Source organism: Sminthopsis crassicaudata, chromosome 6, assembly GCF_048593235.1.
Source record: "Sminthopsis crassicaudata isolate SCR6 chromosome 6, ASM4859323v1, whole genome shotgun sequence".
NCBI classification, from domain to species: Eukaryota; Metazoa; Chordata; class Mammalia; order Dasyuromorphia; family Dasyuridae; genus Sminthopsis; species Sminthopsis crassicaudata.
In genome coordinates this window covers 164240896-164255518 of record NC_133622.1, presented here as the reverse complement: position 1 = coordinate 164255518, position 14623 = coordinate 164240896, and the positions used below count along the sequence as shown (strand labels likewise).

General features: G+C 33.6%; 1 protein-coding gene across 5 annotated transcripts in view; it reads right to left on the bottom strand.

Annotated features, from left to right (window-relative positions):
- The window catches only part of ANKRD17 (ankyrin repeat domain 17), a 135825-nt gene that overhangs the window by 97985 nt on the left and 23217 nt on the right, over window positions 1-14623 (bottom strand). Inside the window, exon 1 of one of the 5 annotated variants that reach the window (XM_074272897.1) lies at window positions 6292-6431. The exons of the other annotated variants lie outside the window; for them this stretch is intronic. Coding sequence (XP_074128998.1) covers window positions 6292-6345 — 54 coding nt within the window. The 5' untranslated portion in view covers window positions 6346-6431. Of the gene's footprint in view, window positions 1-6291; window positions 6432-14623 lie in introns of those variants that run through there. 5 annotated transcript variants of the gene reach the window in all.

Genomic DNA, 14623 nt, shown 5'->3' with positions numbered 1-14623 from the left:
CATGGCAAATGACTAGAGTAGTAGCCTATCAACAGAATAGTTATACAAATATGTGGTACATAAATGTAGGACAAACAACATGATACAGAAAATACAACAGCCTCACTCCTAATCCCCTCCAGAAAAAAGACTGAACTTGAGCACCACCTTTCATATGGGTCTTTCTTGTTCTAGTACATTCCTTCCCAAAATTAGGTATTTATTTTGTAAATAATCTCTATATACATGTTGTTTCCCAAATTAGAATGCAAATTCCATCAGATCAGGAAAAGTTTTACATTTGTCTTTGCGAATTATAAAAAGTAGATATTATATATCTACTTACATATGGGGGAGAAATAAGTGCAAACACATAATTGGGTCTACATATACACGTCACAAATGTTCTCATCTCTGGGAAAAAAGGTTGGATGCCCTCTATTAAAGCAGATTCTAAAGAAGGCTAGTAATTCAGAAGAATTTGAGTCAAAAAACTTTTATCTGGTTCCCAATTCCTTCCTTTGCTATTTGTTCTATCACTCATTTTTTTTTTTTTTTTAAATTAACGGCATGCAAGCTTTCTTTCTTTTTTGGTTTAACATATTGTCACCGTCTTCAATCTCTTGATAACATATGGACCAAAATAAAAATTTCACATCAACCTTTCATCTTCAAGGGATTTCTAATTTGACTGATGGCTAAACTCTTATTTTATTCTTTATATTGCTTTGACTCACTCTGTCATTTTAATCCTTTTTACTTTTATTTTCAATTGCTAAATAAGAATTTGAATTTTTTTCATTTTCCAGATTCCTCTCCATATTATCATCTTTGTTCAAGTTTTCAGCTGTTTACATGTCACATAGATATTGCTATCCAAATGCCCTTCTGCAAGTATCACTATCAAATCATTGTTAGGCACAAGAAATTCAAGATGCCCTATCTTAAACAGTGGTGTCAAACTCAAATAGAAAAAGAACCTCTCACAACAAGATAATTTTTGTTGCATTTTTATTTGGGGGGGGGGGGGAGAAAAATTAAGCATTTTCCTGAATTATATTGTAGTCTGGTTGGGCAAGCTGAAAGTTTGACACCTAACTGGAGGTTTATATGACTTAATAAAAATACAGAATCATATGAACAAAATAATCCTTGAAGTCTACCATTCTCTGGAGAACAATGAGGAAAAAGTGATCACACTGTTCTTTTCCTCTTATAAGTGAAGAAGCTTTGGCACATCTGAGTGCAACTAATGCCAGACTTTGGTCAGCCATTACAGAATCAAGGCACTTAGAATGAACTCCAAGTAGTTGTGCCAGATTCAGAGAGAAGTTGGTTGGCTAATATCACATGAAGATCATGCTGAAAGTAAAGGGTCCTGGCTTTAAAACTTTCTAAATTTTGAATAGTAGTATGGGTAAATATAGATATGGTGAAAAAATAATCCACATTACTCTTTATAGTTCTTATAGAGCATTTAGGTCTTCACTCTACAAATGAAGAATTTGAGATCCAGAAAGGTTGTTTAATAGGTCCACCAAGGGCCTCTGACTAAAAAAATAGTGCATGCATCCCATCCCAAAGGATAGGAGTATCCATTGTCTATTACTAATGGAAGAGAAAAGGAATATAAAGACACACACACACACACACTCTATCTATGCCAGACAACTTCACTTAACAAGGTTAAACAGTAAGCAAACAGCTAATATTTAATTTAGTACCATGAGAATGACAATGTTATATCATCACTAATTTATATTTTCATCAAGGTACAAGAAGTGAAGGCCTTCATCTCTTACACGTGCAAAAATTCCAAACATACATATCCCCTGTGAGGAACACCGGAATAATTTAAAGCAACACTATAAAATAAAGGAAAACATTTTAAGTCCTAATCATAAGAAACTTGAATATTTACAAAAGTCACTCTCAGAAAAGGCTTAGAAGATTCTGTAATGTTAATTTGCTGGAAAGACAAGTAATTTAAGAGAACACTAACAATCAGGAAGACACCTGCAAAGAATCAGTGTTCTTTACAGTTGTCTTTACAATGCTTGAGTTAAGTCTGGAAAGATGAGGAATTCTATGATGTAAAAACAAAGGAATGCATATGCATCAGTTGTAAAGGCTAGGAAAACAAAGTCTTTCAAAGCCAAAAAAAGTTTGTATTTTATTCTACAGGCAATAGGGAGTTGATGCTGTTTAGAAAGACAGATCTGCACTTATGGGAAATCACTTAGTCAGCGTTGTGGAGGTTGTCCTTGTATAAGGAAACCTGAAGCAGGAAGATCAATTAGGAGCCTATTGCAATAGTTCAGACAAGAAATTATGAGGCCCTGTCATGTAAGTGGATAGGAGGAGATGGATGTGAGCACTGCTTCCAGGGGTAAAAATCAAGATTTGGAAACTGATTGATTGGCTATGGGGGATGAAAAAAAAAGTAGTTTGTAAAAAGTGTGTAGAGTTCTAGCTGCTTCTGAGGTATCAATTTTGAAATTGTGGATGCTATGATCATCTAAAAAGATGTGATAAATAAAGCTACAAGAGGTCACTGATCAGCTGGTGAGAGTAAAGTCTCAGGAATATTGGAACAGAGACATGGATGACCATCCAGATCTCACATTAATATTCAAATGTTATGTTAATTAAATTCTTTAGTCTCTCTCACTGTCTTGACAGCTTCCCTACTACCTTCCAAGAAAACAGGAAATAGTGAAAAAACATTTTTCTACTCATAAACAAAGATTTTCAGAGAATAAAATTTTATTTACACACACACACACACAAAGGGGGGAAAAACTCTTGATTGAGAATCAAATGAGATGAGTTTGAATGATCTTGGACAAATCCCAAATTCTAATGACTTTCATTTCCTTTCCTCAACTGTAAAAGTATGGAAGTAAGTGATCTCTAAAAGATCTTTAAACTCTAAATCTATGAGCCAATGTCCACAAAGAACTAAAGTGCCAGTAAAATCAAACAAATGTTTATTGTACTTAAAGGTACTGTTCAGTAGTCATTAGTTCAGATTAATGATATCATTAGTCTCATTTGAGATGAGGATTAAAAAAAAAAAAGTGTCATTTTAAGCTTTTTTTTAAAGGTATATAAAGGAAGGACAGTTTTAAAAACTGATACTTTTCAGATATAGAACAGTGTAGCAGCTTCATATGCAATCCTCATTTTCTTGTTCTAATTTTTAAATGATATTTCTCATTTGAAATGGAGGGGTAAAGTCAGAAATAAATTTTTATGAGCAAATTGATAAATAACCCTTAGGGGAAAAAGGATGATGTTCAAAGAACATAAGTGACTTAGCTATCAAGTCTTTTGCCAAGTCTTCATCTTATGTTCTTCCAACTATTCTAAAGGGTTCTGTTTCAAGACATGTCTAGACATATAGTCTAAAAGTGTATGTTAAAGGTACAATGTGAAGCTTTTAAAAGAATAAGCAAGTATGCTGTTAATAGAGTTGTGAAGTGATCCAGCCACTCTGGAAAGCAATGCCCCAAAGATCTATATACCCAAAAGTAATTAAACTCTGGGTATACCCTCTGACCCAGTGAAACTACTACTAGTGGTCTACATGTACCCCCAAAAAGATCAAAGAAAGAAAGCACTCATATGTACAAAAATATTTATTTTAACTCTGGTGGCAAAGATGCCCATCAACTAAGCAAGTATATGTATAAGAAAGGTATGGTGGTGATGCTTTAAGAAATGACAACTTTCAGAAAAATATGGGGAGATGTGTATGAAGTTAAGCTAGGAGAACAATTTATACACAATAACAATACTCTAAGGGCACAACTCTGAACAACAATGGAGACTAACTATAATTCCAAAGGCCTCACTTCCAGAAAGAATAGAGATAAACCCTGAATGCAGATTACAGCATTCTTTTCCTTTTAATTTTTTTGGACATGTCTATTGTGGGAATTTGTATGCATATTTGTGATGAGCTTTGGAAAAGGGTGGCAGAGAAAAAAAATAATTTGGAATTAAAAATTATTTTTTTAAAAGCCAAAAGCTGTTTTAAAAAGAAAATTGTAATATAAGAAGTAAATTTTACTAAATATTTATGAATGATCTAAGGAATATCAGAATTTCTGAAAAGCAATGTCTACAAGTTTCAAGAAGAAAAACTCACTATTTAAAATTAACTTTTCTTTTTCAGAACTTGAGGCAAACAATGTCAGACTTTTTGGATAGGATAGGTGTGTAGTTTTGGGAATCCCCCCCCCCCTTTTATTATAGGGAATAGTTGTCCAGAGAGGGTAGATAAAATGGGAAAACAAAAAGTCAAAAACTGGTAAAGACTAATATTAAAATACCCTCATTCCCCAAACATCGGAGATTCTTTCCCTGGCAATGAATGTTTTTCACTACTCATTGAACAATTAAATGGCACAATAGAAGACTGGACATGGTATCAGAAAGACTGCTTCTCTACAGCACCATATCAGTAAAATAGGATTTTAAAAATATTTGTTGGGAGTCAAATAAAAAATTAAAGCACTTTTCAAAATGATATAAAACTGCTTACTAGTCAAAAACTCATTTCAAAAAAATTCAGATTACTCTTAATGGCTTAAGAAACAAAATTTAAACATGTTTCCTTATTGTATGAGATACACTTTTGGCTAACTGATACATCTGTGCAAAAAAAAAACAAAAAAACTAACTTATAATTATTTACAGATGTTAAGGGAAAAAAAGCTTTCTAATTTTGGAAATTTTTAATTCAGCATTGCACTAAATATTCAATTAAAGAGATAATTATTAAACAAAGTTAAGCAAATTAACAGGAAATTACTTAAAATAAAGGAAATCCATTAGATGGAACAAAACTAATCAAATTAAATCATTGTAATAAATGTTTAATGTGAAATTCACAATTAAGGAAATCACTCAAATCTGTACTTCAAATGCACAAGAATAGCAATACTCAAAAGTAAACATGGGAAAATAAGCATCTAATATAGATTCACTGAAAGTTGCTCAGTGAACACACCCAATGTGGGTCTTTTCACCTATCTGTAAGCAGATAATTTAACCATATCCCCTGCTAAAAAAAAATTCATTAACAGTGGATGAGGAAAGCAGTCAGAAAAAAAACAGAAAATGAAATTCTACTAGAAACAAATAAGAGCTTTTTGGAAATGAGGGGAGGGTACTGGGAAATATCTGTAAGGAGATAACACAATGGAATCAGTTTTCAATCCTGCAGAGCAACCATAAGGATCTTACTGCAATGTCAGCTCCAAGCACTCACCCAGGGCCTCCAGAAAATGCTCATTGATCATGCAGCCCTTGATAATGCGCATCCGCTATTTTTTCTTACCCATCAACCCAGCCTGTTTTCTCTTTGCAACCTTCAACCCTTAGAGAAATACTTTTCTCAGGGCAGCAGAATGGTAATTAAGAAAAATCAACATCATCAGTCTTTTGTTTTTCTTTTTAATGGACAGTATAAAGAAAAAGAATTTTCCAGCAGACAAAAATACATAGTGTGAACTATAGAGAAGGCCTAAACCAATTCAGTTTCACTATATGAGATTCACTAAGTGACACATATTTAAATAGACGAAAAGTAGTTAAAACAGATTCTCAAAATTGATTCAGAGGGTAGGGGGGGAGAATAGATGAATTTGATAAAATATTCTGGTGACTGGAGAGCACAACTTATAAGTGATTTTTCAATAGAGGAACTCCTCTCCCCCAGGAGGGGCAAAAAAAAAAAAAAAAAAAAAAAAAAATCAAAATGTTTCTTGATTTTAAATGATTTAAATTACTTTAAAAAATTTAAAGTTTTGAAACTTTAAACTTTATTATTTTAGACAAAAATGTTCCAGCTAATTTAAATAACTGGAATGAAAGATTTAATAGCTTACTTTAGCAATCACAAATAGCTGTTTTTAATTAACTATGAAGATAACTTTAGGTCTTGATAGGTAAATTAACTGGAAGATATAGATGTTACTTTGCACATTGCTGTTTTGTAGGTTAGTAAGTTAACCTAAAGGTCAACAACAGCATGTGATATTTTATTAAGTGATTTCCCCTCCCCCTTTCATAATATATGCAACATTCAAAATTAACAGAAAACACTAACATTAATTGTACGTTCATTCAGTGATCTGAAAAATAAGCAACAATACATTTATTTTAAAAAGATCTGACTCTTGCTTTTATACCTAAGTTCTTTTTCTTCCTCAAACCTGTTAATTTTTTTTTTTTAATAATCCATTTTCTAAGATTTCTTTGTTAAGATTTTGACTTCGTTTCAATTCACAAACCTAGCCCTACCTCAAGAATGTCTTCTAGAACATATGCTTCCATTTCAGCCGCTGTCTCCACCATGTTTTATCAAACTGCCATGTTTCTTACTGCACTATGATTAGATCACTGCCAGCAGGAACACTCCTGTGTCAGCAGCAAGGGAACAGGAAATGGAATGTTCGATTACGGGCAAAGCAGCTTCCAGTGGCCTCGCCAGGCATCTACCAAAAGAGCAGGGGGACTCGGAGCGGGCTTTTTTTTTTTTTTTTTAAAGAGACAGTAGCTCTATTCTGAAAGGAACTTCTGTTAAGGTAACTAAACTAAGTCAAGAAAATAGGGGTTCTTTTATGCCACTATTAATATTAATTCAACAGTTTAAGGAAATATAAGTATCCCTTCTTTCTCAAAATGCTATTTAATTTATTAAGCTTCAAAGCTAAATAAAAGAATTCAAATTGGGTTTCGAAGCAATCTAGCCATAGCAGAGCCCTGTAGTATAATAGAAGAGGCAGAATAATAACGGGTGAGGAAATCTGCTACACATCTTAACTATATGAGTTGGTATTTAGTTAAAGACTGTACAATTTTTATTTCCAGTGAAACATATCAAGGTGGCTAACAATTCCTGGAAAAAAATGTTTGAAGATAATCAGGGCATATTTTGAAGTTAATTTCACGTACATACAAATCCCAATTCTTTATTTTTTTCCACTTTAAATACAACACACATACCATACAAAATACACAGTATATAAAACTAGACACTCCTTGTAGAGCACTTAAAGTTAGAAAATTTAAGTGCCTGATAAGCTTCCATTTATCATGACCAATTTGTCATTTATAAGCATTTATTAAGTAAAAAAAAAAAAAAAAAAAGGCAAAAAATGTTAACTGCAGAGAGAATGTAGATAAACAAGCTCTATACAGGACAATAAATAGAAACTACGAGAAAAGGCATTAAAGTTTCGCATATTGTAAGATGAAATTTAGTGGTAGATCTTTATAGTGAAAAGGATCTACCACTAAATTTCATCTTTTTTTCATCAATTTTTGAAAATATGACTAACGTATTGGATTACCTGGCGCCATCTAAGGGAGGGGTTGGGGGGGGAAAAGGGGAAAAGCTGAAACAGGTTTTTTCAAGGGTTAATGTTGAAAAAGTACCCGTGCATATGTTTTGTAAATAAAAAGCTATAATAAAAAAAATATATACCAAGTGCAATCTTAGCTGAAATGATCCACATGCAATGTATAGTTCTGCAATTTTGCCATCAACAAAACAAACAAAAAACAACAATAGGACTTATTTGGTTCTCAACCAATGTGGAAATAAGGATAGGGAGGGAAGAGGGGAGAAGAAGAAATGCTGGCCAAAATGACTCCCACCTGCATAAGTCCAGAACCAGAATCCTACCTACATTTTTTAAATGACAAAAGAAAGACTGAACAAAGACTTGTTTAAACTTGCAGGATAGTCTGCCATCAGATGTAACATTCTACACAAGAATAATGCCATTTTGCTTCTCTTTGCTGTTAAGATGGTTTCACATTAACTGTGCTTCATAAAGTAACAGAATACCATATAAGTGAGGGAAATCAAAATAAATCCTGAAGGAAAAAAAATTTAATGAAAAATTTTGACCCTACCTCAAAGTACAAGTGACTTCTCTTTCCTGCAAATTTTTCTTCACCTTTTGCTGACCTTATCCTCTGCATTTGTATCATGACTCCTGTCTCCCTTCTCTGAATGTGTAAGGTTCAACTTCCAGCAAAAATGATAATCTGAAGTGTCAGACCAAGCCATTCATTTTTATCTAATTTAGAAGAAAAACTAAAATTCACCAAATCAGATCAAGTAAAGTATCAAGAAATGCAGTGACTTCCCCCCCCCCAAAAAAAAAAAAAATTGACAAAAAGTCAGGTCAAAGGCAAGTCCAGCACTACCAGAGGCAAACTATAACCAGCATCTCAATCCAAAAGTCAAGAGACATTAGTAGCCTCTTCAATAATGAGACGATTCAGGCCAGTTCCAATAGTTTTATGATGAAGAAAGACATCACCCAGAGAGGACTGGGGGATTGAGTATGGAAAACAACAAAGAAAGGAGAAGGGGGAAGAAAAGGATGGAAAGGAAGGGAGGGCAGGAATGTCTAGACTCTTAAGATTACCTCAGAAAAATGGAGAATGGCTGAACAAATTATGATACAGGAATGTAACAGAACTTTGCTGAATTATAAGAAATGTCCAAGAATTTCAGAGAAGCACATAATGTGAACTTGTGAAGACTGAATAGCATCAGAAGAACAAGTTATACAAAGACAGCAGCAAAATAAAGAAAAACAATTTTGGATTCTGATCAATGCAATGACCAATGACCATAGAGAATCTATGAGAAGCATACTATTACCCTCCTTCGACAGATAAATAATGAACACAACGGGCTGAGACATCATTTTTGGATATGGCTCTATAGATGTTTTGCCTAACTTCACTTATTATAAATATTTCCCCCACCTTTTTTTTTATTTGGGGAACAAGATTTAGGGGGAAGAGGGTATGTATAACACTGATATTTTTTAAATGCACACAACAAAACAAGACACAGAAAAGGAGGCCAGTTCTAAAAGTAATCATTTAGAATTTTCTCATATTCTAGGATGTTACTAGAAATGCTCTTTGTGTGTATGAGGGGGGACACGTAACTACTAAGAAAATGAAGAAAAATAATGAAGAAACTCCATGTCTGACTGATTCAGACTGATTTAGAGAAATTTGATAAGCTAAAAGTGCTCAGCTTGAAAATTATGGAAGATGAGAAATGTGAGAAAATCTTTCATCCATCTCTCTTCATCTTTAAACAAAACTTACTGGAGCACCATTAACACCTATGTGCTTTTCTGTTAATTATTTGCTTAAATTAACTCTATTTAGAATTTTCCCTTAAAAGGGTATGTACATTTCTAAACAAGTAAACTGTACAAAAGATTTTCCTATATAAAGATTCTAATATGAAATATATTTGCACTGTTTTGTTTTGTTTTTAATTACACTAAAAGAGCCAAAATAAATCTTTTTGGATTTTACATTCTGTCCAATCTCAACTATTTATGTTATCTTAATGTTTGGTATTGGAAGTTCTTTGTTAAAGTTACATCAGAGCTGACCCAAATTAACAAAATAAACAAAAAATTCTTTTCTTATTTATAATCCCATGACAGAGGTATAAGGTGAAGTTTCAGGGACTTCCAAACAGTACTGCTTTAAAGTTACATGTACTTGGACTAAAGTATATTGCCTTGGACTTCATTAGGATTTTCACTGAATAAATTTGCTCCCAAAACTAAGTCTTCCATAAAATTTTTTTTTCAAATTTTTAATAAATGTTAACACAAATTTATAACATACATATAATACTGGTTTATATTTGGAAAGTGCTTTACACATATTATTCCTTTTAATGAAACCAAATCTCACAAATTTCAAGGCAGATACAAGCTCTTTCATTGCTGCAGCTAACTGCTTTTTCCCAGGTAGAAGGGAGTTAGGATTATATATTTAGATTCAAGAAGAGCCTAAAAGAGAAATGGAAACTAAGGCCCAGAAAGATTAAGTGACTTGCACTAGTCACCAAGATTAGGCAAGCCACAAAGGCAGGGTTAAATGAATTCTGAAGTTCCCTCCCCATAATTCCACCTAAATTTAATGTATTATTATTAATATTACTCAATGGAGAGATTTCATAACATCCAAAATTTCTTTATTAGAGATAAAACTCAAAAGTAATTGCACAATTAGAGAATATATGCTAAAAATTGTGAAACCTATCCACTAAATTCATTCACACTAAAGTAATCAACTGATACGTGTTTAAAAAACATTTTCTTATAGTTTAGAAAGTCTATGAGAATGAACATAAAGCAACAGATACCTTAATAACAGGCAGATGTTACAGGAAAAGGGTAAAAGATGGGAAAGATAAGTACATACAAAATAGATCTGAAGAAAAAAAGTAACAATTTTGCCTAGGGACAACTCCTGTTTATACCCTAAATGGTAACATCATTTCAGAGTATTACCTTCCCCCCTCCAACCCCTTCCCCTTTCCTGTATAAATCCTGGATAGTGCCATGGCAGCACCTCTGGTTCTTACCTGTTCAATTCTATGGTAAGAGTTGCTTATTTTATCAGATACTACAATAGTATTTCTGGTAGGGCAACCAGTTCTTTATTGATCAGAATTAGGATCAGGAATGCATCTGGATTAAAAAGATCTTTCCTCAGTCAACTTTATGATCTAAGTCACAATCTAACCAGTCATTTGCTTCATTTTGGCCTGATGATCTGTTGTATTACTCTTTCCATGTCACTTCTATTTTTTTCTGCCTTCAATTTTCACATAACATTTCCTTCTGAATCTCTGTTATGTATTTGACCTTTCCCCTCTTTTCTTTTATAAAAATAAGGACCTGAAATGGGTGACTAGAGGCAAAAGAACCCCCAACAATTTTTAGTGTAATAAATGGTTTAGAGGAAATATATCTCAAGAATGGCTTTTTTTAAAATGCCATCAAAGGACATGGCTCCCAAAAGTGAGATGATTCAGGCTAGTTCCAATGGTCTTGTGATAGAAAGAGCCATCTGCACCGAGATAGAGGGACTAAGTGTGGATCACAACATAGTATTTTCACATTTTTTGTTATTTGCATTTTGCTCTCTCGTTTTTTCCCCCTTTTGGTCTGATTTTTCTTATGCAACATAACTGTGGAAATATGTATGGAAGAATTACATGGTTAACATATATTGGATTACTTGCTGTCTAGGGTTGGGGTAAGGGATAGAGAAAAAATTGATACATGAAGTTTTGCAAAGGTGAATGCTGAAAATTATGCATGTGTCTTGAAAATAAAAAGCTTTAATTAAAAAAATGCCATCAAACATTCTGGAGAATGATTTGGAACTATGCTCAAGAAGTTATCAAACTGAGCATACCTTTTGATCTATTAGTGTTACTTCTGGGCTTATATCCCAAAGAGATCTTAAAGAAGGGAAAGGGACCTGTATGTGCAAGAATGTTTATGGCAGCCCTCTTTGCAGTGGCCAGAAACTAGAAATCGAATGGATGCCCATCAACTGGAGAATGGCTGAATAAATTGTGGTATATAAATGTCCTAGAATATTATTGTTCTGTAAGAAATGACCAGCAGGATGACTTCAGAGAGGCCTGGAGAGACTTACATGAACTGATGCTGAGTGAAATGAGCAGGACCAGGAGATCATTATATACTTCAATAACAGTACTGTATGATGATCAATTCTGATGGACAAGGCCCTCTCCAACAATGAAATGAAGCAAATCAGTTCCAATAGAGCAGTAATGAACTGAACCAGCTACACCCAGTGAAAGTACTCTAGGAGTTGACTATGAACCATTACATAGCATTCCCAATCCCTCTTTTTGTCCGCCTGTATTTTGGATTTCCTTCACAGGCTAATTATACATTATTTCAAAGTCTGATTCTTTTTGTACAGCAAAATAACTGTTTGGACATGTATACATATATTGTATTTAACATATTTAACATGTATTGGTCAACCTGCCATCTGGGGGAAGGAGGGGAAAAGTTGGAACAAAAGGTTTTGCAATTGTCAATGCTGAAAAATTAGCCATGCATATATCTTGTAAATAAAAAGCTATTAAATGTCATCAAAAACCTTATTAGCTGGCAATATTTTTATTGATTTTTCTATGAGATATTTGTAAAGTGTTAAAGTACCTGGCACACTAACCCTTTCCTTACTGTGCAGGTCCAGTATAAAATGGATCACCTTTCCAGTGAATCTGAACACCTTTTCTTTTGTTAGGCAATTGATAGCAAACTGAATAGATTGATAAATAAGGAGTGAGGAAGAATTCAAATCCAGCCTCAAGATAGTTATTAGTTCTGTGACTCTAGCAAGCCTTTTTATCTATCTGCTTCAGTTTCCTCACCCATAAAATGAAATAAGACTATAAATGTTAAAATACATACACACGAACTTTTATATATACAGACATGCACACATACATATGTTAGCTGCTTCTATTTGGGAAAGCTAGATGAGGCAATAAAGCACTGGGCTTTAGAGTCAAGAAGATCAATCTGGCCTCAACATTTCCTGGTTATGTGACCCTGCAAAGTCACTTAACTTTTGTTGGCCTCAGTTTCCTAGACAGTAAAATGCAAATGATAATAGCACCTACCTCCCAAATTGTCATAAAAATCAAATGAGATGTAAAGTGCTTTAATCTTTGTAAAGGGCTTTGCATGGTGCCTGTCATACTACTTCCCCAATTTATGTTGTATATGCCCATCAACTTTTCTTTTATATTTAATTTATTGTATTTTGCGTTGGCCTTTTGTATGTTACTATTACTTATCTAGTAGAAAGAGGGAGGGAAAAGAATAACCTAAACACTAATGAAAAACTGGATTTATTTTGAGGAAGCAAACTGGACCAAACTTAGTTTTCTTCATCTCACAACTTGTCCAAGTATTATTAAGAACTAAGTCCTACCATTTGTGTACACCTTTTTATAAAAATAATTTTTATTAAGGTCTTTACTACTAAAAAATAAATTTTTTATATCAACAAAATTTTTCCATGTCCCTCACTCACTTTCTCCAGAAAGCCACCCCATTTAAAAAGGAAAAAAAAATTAAACTAATCAATAAAAAGAAAAGTCAGAAATTATGTGCAATGTTATTATACTTGTGACATAACCTATACTCATCATATTGTTAAAATGGGAATAGTCAATGTTGGAGAGGCTATGGGAATATAAGCACTAAAAGGACTCAAGCATACATCATTCGTGGAACTCTTAAGTCAGCACAACCATTTTGGAAAGCAATTTAGAATTATGCAAAAACTTTGACTAAAATCTCTATACCATTTATAATTAAAGCTAAGCTGAGCCTCTCAGAGGTTAATGATTTTTTAAAAAAGGTCCCATAAGCACTAAAATATTTATTACAGCAGCACCTTTTGTGATAACAAGAAACTGGAAATTTAAAAAATGCTTGTCAGTTGGACCCTGAAGAACTTGAGTGTAATAGAACATGTGCTGTTATTCAGTCATTTCATGTTTTACTCTTGGGTCCTCATTTGTGTTTTTCTTGGAAAAGACACTGGGGGGAGGGGAGCAGCTAGGTGGCACAGTGGATAGAGCACCAGCTTTGAAGTCAGGAGGACCTGAGTTCAAATATCACATAGCTACTAAGTATCAGAGGCCAAAATTGATCACAGGATGATGTGTCTACCTGCTCCAGACCTAACAATTCTTTTATCTACTACACCACCTAGCCACCCCAATGCAAATTCTCATTAATGTCAATCAAATTAGTTATATAAAATGAATTATCTGTTTTCCATCCATACTTATTTTCAAATTATCCATTTATAAAATCACCAAAAAGTATAGAAAACAACTCCCCAATTATACTTTAAAAGCATTAATCTAAAACATGGTATAGGTAACAATCTAGCAACTGAGGGCGTATATTTATTTTCAAATAAAACTTCTTTCAGCTTCTTTGCATTCTCATAAGAACCTATTTCATTGGGCTTGCTTTTCAAGCTTTCAGGCAATTCAAATGTTATTGTTTGTAAGAATCAGCTCAAAAATTCTGATTTACCACATTTAGCAGTTTTCCCTGAAAGTTGCTGAAAATCAATCTTGGACATGGAGCATCAAAAAGTGTATTAACAGCTGGCCATTATGCTGAATAACATTTTTAGTAAACTGATAAAGGATAAAACAGATACATGCTACCAAACCACTAAACTAGGGAAGGAAACAAACTTTTTAGATTCTACACTGGAGACCCATCAAATGAAAATCTCTCTACCTTTATGGTCTCTTAGGCCCCAGAGTTAGCTAGTTTTCCTTTCCCTACTCGAATAATAATAGCTAGCATTTGTTACTTTGCAAATATTATCTCATACGATCCGGATAACATTCCTGGGTTTGAACCTAGGTCTTCAGCCTCAAGGGCAGTTAGGGATGTCATAGTGCAGAGTGCCAGCCCTGAAGTCAAAAAGACTCATTTTTCTTGAGTTCAAATGTGATCTCTGACACTTTCTAGTTATGTGATCCTGGATTCTGCTTCAGTTTCTTCATCTGTGATAGCATCTCTTCTGAAGCTCCAGACCCCTATCACCAACCACCTTTTAAACATTTCAAACTAGATGTGAACTATCTACTCAAGTTTCCAAACAAGCCAAGTCATTCTAAAACCCTCATTCTCCCTTACTCTTCATATGTAATTAGTTGACAACTACTGTCAATTCTACCTTGACATTTTTCCATCTATTTCCT